General features: G+C 52.0%; 2 protein-coding genes across 21 annotated transcripts in view; one reads left to right on the forward strand and one right to left on the reverse strand.

The window, feature by feature from the left end:
- Window positions 1-1,186: 1,186 nt before the first annotated feature.
- ZNF346 (zinc finger protein 346) lies at window positions 1,187-10,999 on the reverse strand. Of its 9 annotated transcripts, XM_074883385.1 has the most exons (7): window positions 10,889-10,999; window positions 10,661-10,764; window positions 10,493-10,588; window positions 9,305-9,455; window positions 7,488-7,727; window positions 4,880-4,973; window positions 1,187-3,602 (listed from the first exon to the last, which is right to left on the reverse strand). In XM_074883385.1, exons 1-7 carry the CDS (start codon window positions 10,947-10,949, stop codon window positions 3,497-3,499), a joined length of 852 nt encoding a protein of 283 aa, XP_074739486.1. In that variant the 5' UTR covers window positions 10,950-10,999; the 3' UTR covers window positions 1,187-3,496. The 9 variants fall into 9 exon arrangements, 8 of the variants coding, with proteins under 8 accessions (XP_074739486.1, XP_074739484.1, XP_074739485.1 ...); XM_074883383.1 differs by lacking the exon at window positions 4,880-4,973; XM_074883384.1 differs by having other exon boundaries at window positions 10,493-10,764.
- A 533-nt stretch (window positions 11,000-11,532) lies between these two features.
- The window catches only part of UIMC1 (ubiquitin interaction motif containing 1), a 39,080-nt gene continuing 31,314 nt past the window's right edge, over window positions 11,533-19,298 (forward strand). For 9 of the 12 annotated variants that reach the window (XM_074884185.1, XM_074884195.1, XM_074884192.1 and 6 more), the window contains exons 1-2: window positions 11,533-11,667; window positions 15,874-16,031. In XM_074884185.1, coding sequence (XP_074740286.1) covers window positions 15,882-16,031 — 150 coding nt within the window. In that variant the 5' untranslated portion in view covers window positions 11,533-11,667; window positions 15,874-15,881. Of the gene's footprint in view, window positions 11,668-12,516; window positions 12,817-12,837; window positions 12,943-14,612; window positions 14,734-15,873; window positions 16,032-19,298 lie in introns of those variants that run through there. The other 3 variants (XM_074884186.1, XM_074884187.1, XM_074884189.1) reach the window with 3 other exon arrangements.

Consider the following 19,298-nt stretch of genomic DNA (forward strand, 5'->3'; position numbering starts at 1 on the left):
AGCCCCGGCCCGGCGAGGTGCTGCCCGCAGAGGCCCCGGCGGGGAGGAGCAGGACTGGGCAGCCCTGGCCACAGCTGGGCAGGGGCACTGGTCTGGCAGCACGCCGGCACTGGGGAGCAACCCGGGGACGAGGGCCAACCCCTTGTCCTCTGCCTCCCCTGGCATGTGGGTGGCTCTGGTGGAGCCAGGCTCCAGCTCCCCTCCTGTCACGCCTGGGGGTGCCCATGGGTGCTGGGGTCCGTGGGGGGAGACCAGCAACAGGACAGGCAACCAGTGGAGCAGGGACACCGGTGATTTCGGCACCCACCTGGTCCGTGCTTGGACCTGCCATGGGCACTGCAACTCCCAGCACAGCTGGCAGGGCCACCTGGTTGTGGCTGTCCTGGCATGGCTGCTGCTGGGGAAGGGGACGTGCCAGGGGTACAGCAGCCCCCTGGCCGCCACCGCTGCCTCCCTGCACCTGCCCCAGGGAGCGCCTGCACCCATGGAAGGGCTGGGAGCTGCCAAAGACGCCACAGCCCTGCTGCAAGGAGGGGAAGGGGTCAGCGAGGGACAGGCTGGCAGCAGCAGGGACACTGCCCTGGCAGAGCTGTGCACCACGGGAGGCGGACGCAGCCCGTCCCCCCCAGCACTACCCGCACGGCCGATGGCAGTGCCACCCTCGGTGCCAGCACAAGGCCCTGCACCGCGCCCAGAGACGCGGGTCCCCTGCACTCCGCCGCAGCCCTGCCCACGGAGGAGCAGGACAGCCGGCGCTGGGCACCCCAGCCCGCCTCAGCGGACAGCAGCAGAGCACCCCTGCCGCGATGCCACTCCTGCGCTGCCACGGCAGTGCCAGCGAACAGCCCAGCGTCCTGCGGCAGTCACAGAGGTTTTCGGCACAAGCTGCACAACAGTTCACACAAGTGCCAGCAGCCTCCCAGCCCAGATTGTCCCATCTTCCCCTCGGTGACTGCGGTGTGCCCAAGGCCTCGCTGGCTTGCCAGAGCAGCACAGAGGAAGGGTCTGAAGGCTTTGTCTGGAACTCAGGGTGCCATGGGAGGAGAGCAGGGCCTCGGGGAGGGCAGACGGCAACACAAGCCTCCCACCCCTCCCAAATATTTCAAAGGTGTCTGCATTCTGTTCCTTGCTTTGAAGTACGGCAAAATCCCAGGAAGGGCTCTAGCAGAGACACAGCACCCAAAAGTAGTAATAAACACTCTATTTGGAGAGCTTCACCTTAGGGAAACAGCAGATACATAAACACTGTGTACAGGGGAAGGCAAAACTGTCAGTACACAGACAGGAGTGACACACCAGACTGGGCAGTGCTGGAAATGGATCCCTCTTGGTGTCGATGCACAGCACATCTAGCGGGCACCTGCCCTGGCACAGCGGGACGAGAGCTAAGCGGCAGAGATCGGAGTTGGAGGCCACCCAGGACTATCAGACGCACAATGCTTCCTTCAGTTCATCGCAATTTTCTGCTCATTGATCAGCTTGCAAGGTTTAAAAGGACTCCCTCAGTAGCAGGAGACTAAGGTCAGACCTCAGCAGTGGAGCAAGACTGGAAAACGTTAGGAAGGCGAACCCAGACCAGCAGGAGCCTGTCCTAGGGGAAGATGGTGGATTCTGCACAGGGTGAAGAAAAACAAAGCTCATGCACAGCCTGGAGTGGGGAAGGGAAGGCACTCACTCCAAGCACTGAGATTAGCAACCAGCTCTCTCTCTCCTTGCTTAACCTGACCAGCGCACACACCGGATTTTGGAAGTGCCTCTACAGCCTGGCTCTCAGCCCCGCGAAGGCGTCAGCTGCTCCCCTGGCACACAACGCTGAGAGTCAAGGGCCCCAGAGTGCCCTCCAGCAGCTGCCAGGGCCATGCAATGGGAGGCAGCAGCTTGGCTCAGCCCACGCTGGCAGCATGGCGTGTCCGCGGCCGTCACCCACGTTCCTGCCAGCCCCACGGAGCCCCACGGGCCAGGGTAGTCCTCAGAGGAGCCACATTCGTCTCCTTCTGCCCCGTGGAAGAAAAACAGCAGGACGTTTGCCATGGACTAGCAAAGTCTCAGCTCCACGGAGGCACTGACGCTGGGACAAAGCCACGGGGTGCCTGACTCAGAGCACTGGTGCCAAACATGAGGCCAGCCCAACGCACAGGGCTCTTGCGGTGGGCTAGCAGAGAACAGGCAATGCCTTAGCTTAAGGCAAAACATCTAAAGATCTCATCCAAAATGCACAGCCATCTCAGACGCTGGCCCTTCCTTCCGGGGCCTTTTCTAACAGATCTAGTACATTAGCACCACGAAGAGACCATCAGTCTTAATTTCTGGGTTTGAAATATAGAACATCCATTTTCCAGGATGGTACAAATGTGTAAGAACTTTGAAGGGAGGGGTTGGGCAAGTAGTGGCTAATGACGGAATAACGAAGGCAGATTTCCAAAGGATCTGTAGCTTTTTAGTCAGCTAATGATTTGATCAAGTCATACTACAATTTTCTGCTGCATCTAGATTTATTTCCTCTCTTTTCCCTTAAAACCCTCGTTCCCCAAGAGTATTTTGGTGGCAGTAGGGAAAACGCTGCACTTCCACGCAGACCCTGCCAGAATTAGAGATGAACTCACCCGCTCTACCTTCCTCTGCTGATTGCGTTCAGATCTTGGGAGATCTCCACCGCTGCCAAGTTTGGCTGAGATTGGTTTAAGTCACAGGGGGTAAAGACACACACGGTGAATGATTACGTACACCTGTTTCCATAGGAAACCAGGCTAAACAGTTACTTCCTTCCACATGGAAATCCTCAAAGCAGAGGGCTGAGGAGAGCCAGAAGCTCTAACCCCTCTCACAGCCCTCCGCTCCCACCAGCAGCGGTTTGCACACCAGAAGTTGTAAATAGTTTTTAAGACAGACCCAAACAACCCAGCTCCAGAACCAACGGCTGCGGTACTGCGAAAGGCTCTGATGGCAATTGGTGGCTCATGAAATTCTGCACACAAACCTGACCGGAGGAGGCATGGAAAGAGATGCCACGCTCTATTTCCTATTTCAGGCCTGTACAAAGCCAGGCAACCTGCACTGTGCCCCATCCACGCTGCATAAGCACTGCTCGCTATGGTCTAGGAGCTCTCCTCCAGCAAAAACCACCTCCGAGCATGGATGCTGGCCCTCCAGGTGCAGGAATCCATTATTTGCTCTGGTGAGGGAGGAGGTGGCCACTACCAGCCTGTTGCCAAACCCTCCTTATACCAGATACACACTTCCTCTCACACCGCACCCACCTTCACAGGAAGCAATTACACAATGAAAACTACTCTAAGGGAGTGAAGTATTTGCTGTCTAGCAAGTCTCTTCCAGCTGGATCCTTTTTCTGACAGATTCAGTCCCCGTTCTGCTCAACGGGTGCATACAGGAGGGTAGGGCTTTGCTTATCCAGAGGGATAATGAAACCATTGTGGGCTGGCAAAGGATGTGCGTTCTTGGGCCACCAACAACTCCAAGAACAGTGCTGCAACTTGCTCTAGAAGTCTTGGCTGAAATAACTGTAGCCTCCTGGGGCAGTTGACTCTTCCCGGACATACTGCTGTGGCGGGAACGGTCCGACAACCGGCACTGCTCCTGGCATCCTGGACATCGAAGGGAGCGAGAGGAAGAGAAGGGAAAAAAGGAGACAATGTCAGAAGTGCTCTGAAATCTGCCAGCTGCAATCACTGCTCAGCAGGCATGGCTGTCAGCGGAGCAACAGCCTACTGCAGCCAAGTCAACAATCTGCCAGAAAAGCTTCCAAGTGCATCCTTGCCCTCCGTGCGTGTGTGTAAACAGACACCTTTAGCGTGGCAGAATTAGCGATTGCACAGCTCAAGGACTGTTAAAAGAGCTTCCATTACAAAGCAAGTATCCTGGCTGTCCTCTGACTGCAGAAGCTGGCCTGGAACAGGACTGAATGGCTGAATCCAGAAGCAGCTTTCTGAAAGGGAGTTGTGTGGCTGCAAAACCTCGGACAACATCCATGTCCTTAAAGGGAACACTTACGCGTGTGTGCTGGGAACATCCTCAATGTTATCTATCTAGAACAGGATTCTTGCTGTTCACTGATCTGGTTGTGCCATTCAAGAGCTAAAACTTTCCTGAAATGACAGTCGGAGCACGTGTCTTCCAATCAAGAACTCCAGAGAGCCAAAGGACCATGGAGCTGCTATTCCACAGACAGGCAAATAGAGATCCCAGTTTTCCTCCTGTCCTCTCCGGGAAATTTGGCTAGGAGTCTGTCCTCACTTGAGGTAGGGTGTCCTCATACCTCTTTCTTTTAAGAAGCTCTCTAACCAACCCAGGCTCATTACTGAGTCTCTTTTAGCGAAAGCTTTGAAATTAGAGATCTGAACTTTGACAGTGTCCAGAACAAGTATTTTTGGTATTAATCATCTGGCAGCCTAATTTTTTTTGGATAATATATGCAGGGGATGCCATTATTTAACTCACCAGTCTAGGTTCCTGGAGTGTGATGACTACATGTCAAATTTTAAGACAAGCAACCCCGAGAGAGATTAGAATGGCAAGCAGATCTCCACTGGGCCAGTCTTTAATTAAATTAAAATCTCAGTTGTTACGGAAACAGTGTTTAATGGGGGTCAGGCTTGATATGCTCACTGCAAAGGTCCAAACTGATCAAGAACCAAAAGCAACCGCAGGGCACTTGTACTTGAGCAGCATCCCAGAGTTGGCTGCAGAGGGAGCTGCCAAAGTGAATCGGCTTCAGGACAAACAGCGCAAGGCTGCTCAAACCCTGCTGTTCTGCTTGCAACTCAGCTGGAAATACGCACTCAAAACTGCATTTAAAGTTATATTTAAGCCATTGATTTGAACAGTGAGGCTGGAAACACACTTAGACAAGAACATTACTTACTGATTCTTGTGTTTGAAGCCACTGATGTGAGCTTGGTACTGCTCTATGGAGTTCAGTACTATGTTACATGTGCTGCAGGGGTACCCCTTCCCAGCTGAAACAGACATCAATGTTAGCACACACAGCTAGCCAACAACTTGGTGCCTGAGGTAGAAACAAGTGAGATAATCAATCACTTGATGTGTTAAACAACCGCTAAACAAAGTCAAATAACAAGTCAATAGCCTGACCAGGCGGGGAGGTCGCAGAGTCCCACTACCCCACCATGTACCAGCCAGTCACTGCGAGGGAATCACTGAGCCAGAAAAGCTTTCCTGGTCAGAACATGGGTTTGTTTATCTATAAAAACAAAGACACGTTTCCTGTAAACAGTTCACAGTACCAGACATAGTAAAAATCTCAGCATTAGGACACCAAATCTGATGCTATGCTGCCTTTGCAACTCCATTTCTCTCCCAAATTCCCGCTTTTTCTCATCTGTACATCTCATAACAGAAAATGAGGGAGATAATTTGTAAGCTTGTAGTGTTTCAATAAAAAAAGCAGCCAGCGGAGATTACACACAATGTCCAGTTCCACAATGCAGCATTCTGCTAAGCCTTGCTGAAGTGCCAACTGAGAATATTAAGCTCTATCCTCAAGCAGTTTGGTTACAGTCAACGTATCAGTTAACTGCCAAAGAAAAAAAAAAAGTTTCCAACAATAGTTGTACTAGACAGATCAATGGTTTTGTGTAACATGACAACTCCAGCTGGAATGAAAGTTCGGGAGGTCACAGATAGCAAACAGGCAAGCATGGCAGCACAGCTCAGCACAGGAGTCTCTAACACGGGAAAATCCTGGCAGTTGTCCTCAAGACATTCAGCGCTCCTGAATTTTGGCTCGCTGGGGAAGGGCTCTGCCTGGGAGTCTTGCAAAGAAAACATTTCCTTAAGGTGAAAGGGGAGACTCACCCCAGGGGTGCAGAGCAGCATAATCACCGAGTGAGAATCTCAACACATGATGTAGCAGACATTTCCCCACCTGTCTGCTGCACCTCTGAGAGGTTTCATACTCTAGTGGGATGTTCAACTCTCAAAACAGAGCTGGACCTGGGTGGGAAAGGCCAGAGGAGCTGTTACAGCCCTCCCCTGCAGGATCAAGGTCAAGATCTCTCTGTTGCAAATGTGGCAAACAGGTGTGTGCACAAGGTTGCCTAAACTGCACTCCTGCAGCCCAAACTGGTGGTTCCTAGAGGAACTTTAAGCAGACAAAGACCTCGGTGTTGCACTGTGAAGAACACATCTTTACCTGCTACCAGTCAGAGAGATGTTTAGGGAGAGGCATGGCTGTTAGCACACAGAGATGGGCAAAGAGAGCAGGAGAAAACATCCCTGAGTGCAGCCCATCACATCCGAGCAGCCCTTGATTACAGCCCAGGCTCTGAAACCTCACCTGAACAGCTGAAGTGCCATGGAGATGTGTCCGTAGGTACATCGGTACCGCCGGCACTTCACGGGAGACGTCCCTCACACAGGCAAGGGCACTGCCCGCCCACCCAGCCCGCCTGGGCTGGGGCTCCTGCCACTGTCAGCGCCTGAGTCACACTGAAGTGGAACCATTCATCAGGCCCCACTAATTAGGTAAAGAGCAGATGGGTAACACTAGATACCAAGCACCTTTTCCATCTCCCACACGACTATGCAATGTGGGAGAGAATATTACTTGGATAATTGAGCCTCATTTCTCTTAAGTGCTCCCAGTATCTAAAGGTGGCCTGCAAAGAATTAGAATTAATCTTCTGCTTGTGTGGGTTTTTACGACAGAGAAAGAAGCCCTTGAAGAAGATTTTAAGATGATTTGTCTGCTTATTATTTACCTCAAGCATCCAGCAGGTACTAAGACTTCTAGGTCCAACAGAAGGCTGCTGGGAGGAACAAGGGAGTTTACTGTGAGCTCCTAATGCTTTCATGGGACTCCAAGGGCTCTCATCACCTAGAAGTGCTCATAAGCAGCAGATCATAAACCAAATGAGTTTTAACTGTCTGCCTAAAGTTCCTCCTTAATAGGTCTTTTTTTTTTTTTTTCCCCACATTTCTGCTTGCTCCAGAGAGAGTTGCATTAGTTCATCAGATGGAAGTGCCCACACAGAGGTAGAAAGGCATTCAGGAAGAAATCTCTCTGGCTTTCATGTGCTTTGAAGCAGCAGGTGCAGTTAAACCTATTTCTTCCATCTTTGGCTAGTCCCCTCCAAAGACGTTTTTTAAGCACTAAATGCCACTTTTATCTTTCCATTTTGGATGCAATCACCTAGCTAGAAACAGTACTGGCCAAAATCCCTGGATTATCCGCACAGAGAATAAAAAGGACGTGTCCCAGATTAGACAACATTGCAAAACACAACCCAAAGCTTGTCACGAGCAGCTACAGCCTAAAACCTCTCTTGCTGCCAGGGGGTTAGAACATCAACCAAATCAATCTCATGGTGTATAATCAAGATCTTCATCACGAGCAATTCTCCCCTGCTCCCTCTGCATGGACTCTCTTGTCCAAACGCCTGTCAGACACATACTGTCACTCTCCCACCCTGCTCTTCAGCTATTTGTTAGCCAGCCTGCTGAGAACTCACCCATGAAGGACGATGCTGATGCATCAGGGGTTCGGCCATAGTGTGCCATCAGCTTGTGTTTGGTCTCTTGCTTTCTGTGCTTCTTGCCTACATAATGCTGCTTTGCCATAAGGGGGTTGTTGAAAGTGGCGTGGCAGAGGCTACAGAACTTGTCTGGGTCAGTAATGTCCTTGTTCTCTTCGTTAGAAGACACAGTAGAGGTGGGGAGGGTAGCAGGATGTTTCTGTGGGGGCACTGCTTCTGTAGGGTGAATCCAAACTCTAGGTCAGTCACAGAACTCAGAGGTAAAACCAGTCACTTTATTTCCCCAAAACCTGTATTAAAATAACCCACAACACCTAAAACCCAAACCTAGACAGAGAATGTAAGACATCTGGATAAATTCACATTGCTCCTACCTCTTCCCTTAACACTGCAGAATTGAAAGGCGTGTGGTAAGACAAATCAGAGTAGGACAGAAAAACTTTCAGCATTAAAAAAAACCCAACAGATTTGCATATTTCTCCTTAACATAAGCATGTCCGTCTTCAAGAAACCCTGGACATGAATGAGCTTCCACCTACTATTATCATCACCCATCTAGAACATGGGTACAAGCACCTGTGCAGCAAAGGCAAGTGGGTTTCTAGAAACACGGTGCAGCCACAGGACTTGATCCTGAACTGAAGTCATGAGGAGTCTTGCCTGAGAAACAGCATGAACAGGACTAGGTCCGACGCAGAGAATCCACATAGAGAAGTGTCTCTCCTGTCTGATAGAGAAACCTGCACCCTCTCACTACAGGGTACCAAAGACCAGAGTGAGGAACCTTCTAAGGACCTGAGAGCTCCTCTCACACTGAAACGGAAGGTAGGCACCAGACCGCCCATGCGTACATCCACCCCTTCCTGAAGGCTCCTCTCGTACCCAAAAGCAAGGGCTTCAAAGAACAAAAACATCCCGCGGGCCACCCTGACCCCGGAGGTGGCTCTGCTGCGCGCACACAACCTAGCAAAGCCACAAAGACACCCTGGGACAAAGTTCCTGCCTGGAAGATCCCAGCTCAGAGCTTGCACAAGCTGCCATCCTTAGGTGCACTCAAAGGCTGCGTTTTCCCTCTGTCCTGACTGGCTACAGCACCCCAGGGTCTCGGTTGCCCCTACCCACCCTGGACAGAGGGTCTCTCTCCCCACACACTGGGCCTTTCTGCCTGCTAGCAAAGGGACAGCACACACAGGCAGCTGCACCGGGTCAGCCCTGAGGTCTGCCTGGACTGCATCCCATCATGAGAGCAGACAACGGCAGGTGCCACGGGAAAAGCACAAGGTCAGGACAAGCACGTACCGATACTTCCCAGCTATACTGTCCCAGTCCCTGGCTACCTGCAGCTCACAAGTCCCTGAACCTCAGAGGCTACATCTTTGTAGTTGAGCAGGCCTGATGAATTTGCCGTATCTGAGTTTTACCAGTCACTTCAGGCCCTGTAAGCTTTTAGTGAGCATCGTATCCTGTGACAGGCATTTCTACAGCTTAACATCATGCTCCCTGAAGACTGGCTCTCTCCTGGTCCCTGCACACAGGATGGGTACAACAATGCTGCAAGCTGCATTTCTCCCAAACAAAGCAAAACAAAAAAACATTTTTCCAACACCAGCTCACGAGGCGGGCTGCTGAGAGAGGCCGTGTCTCTGGAGGTGCACTGCTGACTTACTCTGTTTCACAGTAAAGAGTACGCACACCCTCGCAAGAGCTTACACTTGGGGTCCAAGGAACCTCTCAGCTTTTTTATTGCTTGACAGCCCCTCTGTACAGCACGAAGGCGCTGCAGACAGTCATACCTTCCACTTTGGGGGACTGCTGCTTCATGTTCTTGGCATGAGTCTTGCCCAAGTAGTGAGATGTTGCCACGGCTGGAGAGGAAAAGGTCATGTTGCAGATGGGACAACACTTGTTCCTGTCTTCCCCGTTGGTGCCTTCCTGCTTGCTATCCTGTGCACACAGAACCGCAGAGCGGCTGAGGTTGGCAGGGACCTCTGTGGGTCACCTCGTCCAACCTTCTTGTTATGACAAGAAACATGAAGGTTTGGGAGTTTAAGAAAACAAGGTAATTGGAGACATTCGGGAGTTCAGTTGAAGAAGTGTGAGTGAGTAGCACTTCCATGATGCAGCATCACCCTCTCCCTCATTGGAGACTGTTTATGTGCCACACTATTTTTTGTAACCCGTTAGTGAACAACTCCAGGCAGAGGGGCAGCCCTGGCCTGTATGGGTTAAGGACAAGGTTAAGTGTGCGGCTGCCAGAATTGGAACAGGCAGCCTTTTACTCTGCAAGGTGTGAAGTGAGCAACACAAACATCGCTATCAGCTGGGTCATCTGCAACATGATGCCAGCAGATCAGGCAGCAGCAGTCACTTCTAAGCCTAACACTATGTGCGAAGGCATCCGTCTCTATCCCTCACCCCCCCGCCGTAAACGTTGGGAGAGTTAGGGATTAAAGCTCAAGCAATCATAAAAGTAGAATCTGTTTCCCAAATGAGTCACAGGGCAGACAGATGGCCGAGTGGATGTGGTGCCTTTATTGACCAACAGACTCCAGCTACCAGCTGAGGAAACCTAAATAAGTAAAAAAAGGATTGCTCCGGAAAGAGAATTCCAGTAGATCGTCAACCCAATGTGGTCTCTGTGACAGTAAAGGTTACACAATGATACTCCTGACAAGCTGTCGCTTCTATTCACCTTTTCCTGTCCTTTCAAGCAAGACTATCAATAAAAGGCAACGTGCATTTGTTTAAATGTGGAAGACATACTCCCAGAGGCTGTTTAAATGGGAAGGGCCACAAGAACTGTGCTCACTGAGACAAGGCCTGGTGACACACTTGCCATCGGGCTCTTCAGTTCTCACAACGCCCTTTCTGAGAGCGTTTTCATTTATTCATAAAGGCACCCGGGCCATACAACAGCCTTTAGCCCAGCAGCTCCCGCTCGGCGGTATTTAGGCCCGAAGGGCTCTGTGCTCTCCTCTCACCTGCTTCGCATCCAGCCTCATCTTCTTCCCGTGGGCGAGCTCCTCTCCGCCGTGGATGGACAGGTACCGCCTCACCTTGTTGGCGTGTTTCTTGCTCTGGAGAAAAGCAGAGAGAAACGCGTCCACGCCGCCGCCCAGCGCCCCGCACCCCGCCGCCCCGCTCCCTACCTGGTAGTGGGCCAGCCTCTGCGACTCGGAGATGAGCAGGGCGCTGCACACCTTGCACTGGGCCTCGGTGAAGATGTGCCCGTTCTCCCGGATCAGGCGGTCCACTGCGGGAGGAGGGGGGAGGTGTGTGTGGGGGGGCGCAACCGGCGTGTCAGCGGCCCGACCAGGCCGCAGCGCACCTCACGGGACCCGGCCGCCCCCCCCGCCCTCGCCCCCCCGGTTCCTCACCTGCCTCCTTGCCCACCGGCAGCCCCGCGGCGTCCCCGTTGCTACCCGCCCCGTCCGCCATCGCCGCCAGCCCCGCCCCCCCTCCGCCTCCCGCCGCTCTCGCGAGAGCCGCCCGCCCCCCACCCCGCGCCTAGCAACGGCGGGGCGACCTCCCGCGAGAGCGCCGCGCGCCCTCACGTGCCCGCGAGGGGACGCGGCGGCGGCCATGTCGGTTGTGGGCAGGACGGCGGGGGCCGGCGGCTCCCCGGGGATCGCCGCCAGCCCCGCGGGGCCTGGTCTTGGTGGGCGTTTGAACGGCGCAGCGGTTGCTGCGCTGGCAGCGTTACGCGTAGCTCTTGGCGGACCGAGGCTTTGCAGGGAGGGGGGTTGAAGGCGCCTCCGCCGCGCTCGCCCCCTCCCGGGGAACCTGGCACTCGCTGCCCTGCTCGCAGCGGCCGGTGCCGGGCTGAGAAAATGGCGCCAGCGCCGGCATCTGCCCCCGTGCCTCAGGACGAAGCGCCGGGGCCCTCGCGCCCCTCGACGCTGGGCCCGCCCGCGACATGGCACCGCCCGCTTCACCGCCCCGCCGGCCACGTGACGCGCCGGGAAGCCGCTGCCGCCATCTTGGGTGAGGGCAATGAGGCCTCCGCCGCCAACTTGAGTGCGGGTGAGAGACCCGCCGACCGGGGCCGGCGCGGCGGGGCGGCCCGGCGGGGAGGTCAGCGGCGCCGCCGCCTGTGGCCGCGCAACGGGGCGGCTCGGCGGGGGCAGGGCGCCGGCCCGCGGGAGGCCCGGGCCCGGTGAGTACCTGTGTCCCGCGGGGCCTGCCGCACCGCTCCGGGCCTGCTGCCCCGGGGCTCGCTCGGGGCCCATCCGCCGCGGGGCTCCCGGAGCTGGGCGCCGAGCCCCCCTGCCCGGGACCGACTCTTCTCCCGGGGCGGGTGTGGGGTGTGTGATCCTGGGACTGGCCCCCCGGGCCATTCCCCGGCCCGTTCCCCCCGGGCAGCTCCAGGGCTGACCCCCCAGGCACGCCCACTGGCCCCCGCCCCGGGTGATCCGGGGACCGGCCCCCCAGCGCCAGCCCTGTCTGCCGGGGGTGGGGGGACACCCCAGTATCTCTCCCCTCAAGGGCTGTACCCCAGCCCCTTGCCCTGGGGGTGACCCCATACTGTGCCCCTTCCCCTGGGGTGACCCTGGTGTTCCTCTCCCGGGGCTGTCCCCTGAGGAGGGCACCTCAAAACCGACCCCCCCCGACCCCATCCCCTGAGGCATCCCCCCAGGCTAGGCCCTGGGGCCACCTCCTGCCCCTCTGTTTTTGTTCTTCCACGGCTGGCCCCCTCCCCTTCGGGGGCAGCCCCAACACACTCCCCTCTCTCTGGTTTACCCCACCTATGGCTGATCCCCTTCTTCCCGAGCTCCCCCATCCCACCTTGGGACCCCCATGCTGCCTCCCCAGGGTGACGCTTCTGTAGCCCCGACCCTGCGAAGGCAGTGGGTCAGGAAGGGGACGGGAGGATCTCGGGTGGGTGCTGGGGAGGGGGTTACTCTCCCCCCACGCAGGGCCTGGCCTTGGAGCAGGGAGAGGTGCTGCGTGCGGGACTTGCTTGGTCTGGGCTAGAGGGAAGCTGAGCAGTGAGCATCTCCTGCAGAGCTCAGTGACATTTGCAGATGACAGCACTTCGGCATGCTTGGCCTCTGCGGTCCCTCTGTCCCTTCTCGTGAAGAGCCAGCTCTATAAACGGATGAATCCTGTAAACAATTCCTCTCCCCTCCGGGGCACCGTGAGCCCTCGTGTCCTGCGGGTTGCAGAGCATCAGCTGGGCCCTGCATGCAGGGTCGAGCCGAGGGTCCAGGGATGATATTTCCAGGGAGGCGTGTGGTGCTGACCTGCCTGAACGTGGAGCCGCTTCGCGGTGCTGCAGGGGAGCGTCGTGCCTCTTCTTCCTGAGGTGGGGGGGAGTTGTTTACAAAGCGACAGCCTGTGTCTCAAACGGCTCAGAAACTCATCCGGGGATGAGAGTCATTCATTTTTGGCTTCATTTTCAAGCATTTTTCAAGCTGTCACAGCTTGGCAGGTCTGTAGCTGCAGTGTCAAGATTTAGAATTATTCTGTCGGTAATTGCTTTCTGATTCATCAAAATGATAGATGAGAGGGAAAATGACAAATAATCACAAGTTGGGGATCTTCAAGGATATCCCTAAAAATGTGACTGGAGAAGTGTGGCATGTGCGAGTCCCTTGTCAGGAGGTCACCTTTGCTGTCAGAGCATTTACAAAGAAATTCTCTTAAATTCAGAGTTGGAAAAAATTGTGGATAACTGAAAAATGAGTCAGTGAGCCCGACTGTAAAGGTAGTTTTAGATAATTCAGTCTTTGGCCTTTTTTGCTGAGCCTGAAAGCCAGCATCATCACCTCAATACTAGGAACCTTTCCAGGAGTGCTAAAAGCAAAATACAGCTTCAGTGTTTAACTTCCCTACCTGAAGAGGGGGGGTGTGTGTGTGCTCTGATGCGTGTTTTCTTCCCTCAGCTATACCAGTTTGCCTAATAAAAGCTATTACTGCTCTCCTACTCATAGCCTCAGACTAGCACAGCTACAAGTGATCTCTTACTTGTCTTGTTCCCTTAGTTACATTTACAGAGAGTCTCTTTGCCACAAGTCCCTTCATTTTCAGAAGTGTTGTGGGAGTTGTGTGGTTACATCTCTTACATCTTTTTTTTTCTTTCCTTTAAATGTTGAAGGTAGGTGACTCATCATAACTCCAGCTGATATTTCTCAGTGATCTCTTATTTAGCACAGGGCATCAAGCAGAAGATGTATCGCCGAGTCAGAGAACTGGTGATACCAGTGTAGATTTAAAAAAAAAAAAAAAGACAGCATGGCAGTTGCTTGTTGCTGTTTGTTTTTGTTTTGGTGGTAAAAAGGTTTACAGGCTGTCTCTCCAAAACCAGAGTGACCCTGCATAGGCTCACGTACTGGAGGCACGGGTCTCCAATGCTCCTCCCCAGCGCCGTGCCAAAACGCCTGTGTGAGTGTTTTTCTTCTGATAAGGGAGCGTTTCCCACCGTGATGGACTCCCTTTGTGGGGGTACTTCTCAGCAGCTGGGCGTGAGGCTTGGTTCATCTCTCCAGGCAGAGGGCAAAGAGACCGTTTGGAGCAAAAGATAAAAAAGTGGAGAAAGTATAATGAGGATATTCCAACAAGACCTGAGTTCAGCTCAGCTGGAGCAGAACAGCTTTGTTTTGCAAGAGCCAGTGCTCTTCCAAAAGCAGTTCTTGTTTTGATTTCCCCTTCCTAAGCAGGCAAGCGTTTGTTGACTGCAGTGGTCGTTGCAGTTGCTTCTGGAGCTGTACATGCCATTTGTACAATATTCTGTCTTCAGAGGGCTCAGCAAACCTTCGGTGCAAATCATGACTCACCAGGATAATCATCTTTTGTGTCTAGGCATGTGTGTGCATGTATTTGCAGAGGAAGGGATGCAGAGAGGCTAAGGAAGCTTTTGAAGGCTGCAGATAGTAGGGAGGGAAGGCATGCATTCCTCTCTCAGCCTCACCTTGCTGCCTCGGACTGTAGATGGAGCAATGCACTGCTGTTCTTAGCACTGATGGGGATTTTGAACTTCTTGCTCATTAATATTTCTACACACAGCGGCTCTTTGCAATTTTGTGGTGTTACAGAGAAGGGTTTGGCTCTATATTGGGTAATGTAGGGTCTTTGTCGCATCTTCTCTTACTCTTATTTTAGATCTAAGCAGCACATTTGAGCTATTTCAGTGATCTTGAAGGAAGGCAGAATGATCCTGTGGAAGGACACTGGTCTGGGAACCGGCCAACTTGACTTGCGTTTCCAGCTCTGCCATTCTCTGGTGTGTAACGAAGGGCTTGTTGTTTAACCGCTCTGCACATGTTTAATTCTAACTTAAACAGAGCTGATCGTGCTCAGCCTGCTCTGTAAGGCTCTTTTAGATCACAGTTCAGGAAGCGCTGAATGTTGTTGTCGAGTTACTTGCCAAACAGCAAACATAGACAGGAAAGGGTGATTTAACTCTGTGTGCCGCCCTGCTGCTCTCCTCCACCATTCCCAATCGTCTCGTCTGAGTCCTTTTTGATCAAAGCAGCTAACGCTTGCTGTGCATCTCTCTCCACCAGTCTATGGGCTGGCATGGGAAGGAGATGCTGAAGTACTAGCTTGCATTGTGTGGGCACCTGCCCTCAATTGTGCTGCTTATAGAGCACTCAGGTTTGCACTAATAACGCTCAGCAGGTTCCTCCCTGCTTGTCAAGTGCCTTTAATACGAATGGTTCAGGCATGTCTGCGCAGAGGACTTCCGGGGGCTGATGCTCATTGAGAAATCCAGGCTGCGAGATAAACCTGTTGTCTTGTTTCTAACCTGCCTACAGCCGTTGCCTGCATTTTCCCTTTTTGTAGTGCTGGTGCAGCCTTCCACCGAGCTGCTGTGCTGAGAGCAAAACAGCATCCTTTGAGGAACATGCCTTTCCCCCCTTGTTTTGTTGAATATAAAAGCTGACAAATGGCTGTGCTGTGGTGGCTTCTTGTTCTGGCATGCAAGTTTCAGCTTGATCCACTGCCACAGCCTGGTTTGTTCTGCACCAGGATGGTGAAGGGGTGAGGCTGAGGAGGGGAAGTTCTGGACTGTGTTGGAGGGCGGGAGACGTGCTGTGAAGTGATGCTGTGGAGGAGTTTGCTGATGAGCTTTAAGACGAAAGCCTCATTGCTTTGAAGCAAGGGCATTCAGAGTGGCTGTGGTCTGTGTTGCTGTTCCCCTGTAACCCCTTCTTAGCAATCAGCTATAATAAAGTATTCATAACTAGATGAGTGGTGACTAGTACATGTGGCTCCCAGTAACACTAAATCCACCGTACTTTGTAATAAGGTTCCAATGCCTGGGGTATTTTGCCTAAAAATAGAGAAAAAAAGGATGGCTGTTAAGGGAGTTCTAAATCGGAAGGAAACAAATGGCTTTTAATCTTTCCCTCTGTTTCAGAGTGAAGGATGCCGAGGAAGAAGCAGCCCACAGAGGGCCTGGACTCTCGAGGTCAGGATGGGGAGGAAGAGGAGGAAGAGAAGAAGAACCCAGCTAATGCCAAGAAGAAGCGCAGTTTTGTGGATGCGTTTATTGTTATATCTGACAGTGATGGAGAGGTCAGTGATCAGCTTGTGGTGTCCAGAGCCTGTGCTGGGCCCTGCTGTTGCAGAAGAGTGCCCGAGCATCCCACCCTGTATGTGCCGAGGTCAGGCTTTGCTCAGAGCGTATTGTGCTGTTCCTTTTCTTACGTGTGAGATGAATCAAATCCTATTTGACTAGGAAATGAATGGTGTGCTTCGTGAGGGTGAGCTATGAGTCTGGGATTTGATAACCAAATCCTCTCAGAACTGAATTTGAAACGTAATTTAAAAGTAACCTTTCCTCAATCCCTTTACAAATCTTTTTTTCATAATTTTTATTTGATTGATTTCCAGCTTAACCATAGAAACATGATTCTGTATTATGTGCAAATAGATAAGAAAATAATTCAGAACACAGGCTTGCGAGTAGTTCAGACACAGCTGGTGTGTGGTAAACTGCTCCTGAATTACAGAAGCCTGAGTTTTTAACCCACTTCCATAGGATGTAAAGGTAAACTGCGGTGTGGATGTGCCTGGCTAAGACATAAAGGCTCAGGTCCCTGATCCCTAGCATTGTCTTACAAACGTCAGACTTACCCTAAAAGATTGAAACATTGACGTTTGTCACACTGGTGTTGGGATGAGTGCAGGAACTCCCGCCTGGGGGAAACCCAGAGCCCTGAGAACCCGTCCTCAACTGAGTGAGGTAAATGGGAGGAAATTATTAAGAATCAATTTTTTTATGTATGACTGTTAAGGCTTTGCCCTGTCTTGCTGGTGATTGGGGATCCTAAGCTGCTTTTTGTAATTCCACCATTTTCAAAAGCATTTCAGTTCACTCTCAAGCTGTAGATCTTAAATCAGGTCCCTTTCGCTCCCACATCTGCAGCATGCTTCTCTACAATAAGGCGATTATCATGTGAGGAGGGGAAAAGCGCTAGAAATAAACAGTAAAAAGCTGTAGGGCAAATGATATTGGATGTTTTTTCTTCGCATTGTCTGAGTTCTTTCCCATTGGGAAATTCCCTGAAAGAAATGGAACATATGGCAGTAATAGTTCAGTGGGGTTAAACCCTTAGCTCTGCAATATGCTAAGTTAACTTCAGATGTCTGCTGCATCACTGGCCTTTATTGTGAAACCTATAAGGAAAAAAGAAATCAGCAGCTATAAGAGCTGCTGCAGTACATAAAAGATCAGGACCTGTTATTGTCTGCAATTATTCATCTCAATGTGCACGTATCTGAAAAAGAGGAAACAAACGTCTCTTAAAACACATCTATAAAAAGGTTAGGCTCCCTGACTGTTCTGTAAGTTTGTCTATAAACAATAAATTCTGATGGCATAATCGGTCATATTACAGAAAAGGATATGCTCAGAGAGGCCGTTAAAGAGCCAATTAGGTTCTGTTTAAGTGACAACAGTTCACTCAGTTGAATGAGTGGATTTATTCAGTTCAGTCTCTTTCTTTCTGTGAGTCATCAGCTTCCAGATCCAGTGCCACAGTCTCTTGTCGTGTTGTTTTCTGCAAAATCAAACCCAAAAATGTGATTTACTTGGGATCTCAAAAAAATAACTGTCTGGCTTCTGTAACTGTCTCAGCTCTTCAGTGTACATCAAGTTGAATTGCAATTTCGAACCTTGTAACTGTTGTTCTTGCTCTAGTAAGACCTTGTTATGTGTTCAAGAAGAGGTGTGGGAAGCTCAGATCAATAGCAATTTTAGAGAACAATACATTCTCAATTAATCTTGCATCTGTTAGGACATGGTTCCTTATGAATCAAAAGCTACAAGGACAATTTGGGCATCATTGATTCGATGGCTTTCTTCCTTGGCAGTCTCTTGGCAGGTATCTATAGAACAAGTCCCTAGTTCTGCTTCCAGACCAGCAGATCTTGTAGCAGCTGCACCTGGAAAGCCTCCAGCTTCTCACTTTTGATGATCTTTGGCAGACTGCCTCTCCCAGGAATTTTTCAGTCATGCTAGATTATCAAGCTCATCCATGTTATTTTGCCAAGTTTTCTTTCTTTGCTCATGTCTGTGCTGTGGCATCTGCAGAGCTGCATCAGAAGGAAGTTTTCTGGACATGGAGCTTTCTGATCTCTGCTATATGTAATCCTGGATTTGGGCAACGCTTCTTTCTTTTCGTGAAGGGTCAGACAAAATAAGAACAGTTTTTCTGGCTTTGTGGAAACAAGAGGAGATGACCTTTCTGCACACCGTGTCTCTAAAAATGCAAACACGACAAATGAGCAAAGTGGTTCTTGTCTGCCCTGACTGTTTAAATCCTGCGGGGAATTGGTTGCCCATGCCAGAAGATGGGTGGTCATTCATAAATACACAATATTTCAAATAGTGCTCAACAATGCTCTCTCGAGGCATAGCAATTCCTGGTCTGTCTCATGAGCCTCCTGCTTGAATTGGGCTGTTGATAAAGACTTTTTGATGTCCAAGATTTTCTGAAGCCACATCTGAAAGTGATTGTCACCCAGCAGGAGGCCTGGCCAAGCGTGAGCATCGAGCACAGCCAGAGGCCCAGTGGTTGTGCTAACCTATTTGATCTGGAGCCTTCACTGCAGTTGATCCCCAAATGCTGCTGATCTGCTGTGGGACCTTTTGGAAGGGTCCCTTTTTCCTGGGTAGATCCTTTGGGAATACCTGCCTCCACTCGTAGAGTTTGCGTGAAGTCTCTCAGGCTCTTTCTGCCAGATTCATCAGCTCTGCCAGCCCTTGGGGAACATATGACAAGACTCCAGGGTGATGGTGCCATCCATTCCGGCATGGCATCCGCAGCCTGTCCTCCCTTTGGTGTGGAACATCCCTTTGCCTGAGTATTCCTGTGTTTGGAGATACTCGGAGTCTGGATAAATAGCAGTGTGTGTTGATGTTCCTGATCAGTTGTTGGTTTTGGTAGAAAGAGTGAGGTGTGTTTGGGCATCTGCTGGAATACCCAGCCCCTGCCCTGTCATGTTCTCCATCAACTGTGGCAGTGGGCACTTGTCTTGGGACCAGGCATGGCCTGAGGGGCATCTTGCTATGGAGAAGACGGCGTTGGAAGCGTCACAGCGAGGATGGCAGTGCCCACCTCGCAGCACTGACCATCCGAGCGAAGCAGAGCCACGTGGGAGTATCGCTGCGGCACCCTGCTGTCCCCACGGGCGCTGCTGTGGTACCGAGGGACCCGCCGCCTCCCGTTCCCAGAGGAGAACGCAGTGTGAGCGTGCTCTCGAGGAGGCTCTGCGGCTCTGCTGCACTCACTCCTCGGAAATCAGATTGGGCTGAATCCAGGCTCCTCACAGCCCGGT

This window comes from Strix uralensis, chromosome 14, assembly GCF_047716275.1.
Source record: "Strix uralensis isolate ZFMK-TIS-50842 chromosome 14, bStrUra1, whole genome shotgun sequence".
Lineage (NCBI taxonomy): Eukaryota > Metazoa > Chordata > Aves > Strigiformes > Strigidae > Strix > Strix uralensis.

Bases quoted from the DNA above. Each gene is read 5' to 3' on its own strand.
- ZNF346 (XM_074883382.1), bottom strand. From the start codon at position 10,949: ATGGCGGACGGGGCGGGTAGCAACGGGGACGCCGCGGGGCTGCCGGTG. The intron at 10,765-10,888 runs GTGAGGAACCGG...CTCCTCCCGCAG, and splicing joins GCCGGTGGGCAAGGAGGCAG to TGGACCGCCTGATCCGGGAG. The intron at 3,603-7,487 runs GTGAGTTCTCAG...TTCGATGTCCAG, and splicing joins ATCAGCATCGTCCTTCATGG to GATGCCAGGAGCAGTGCCGG.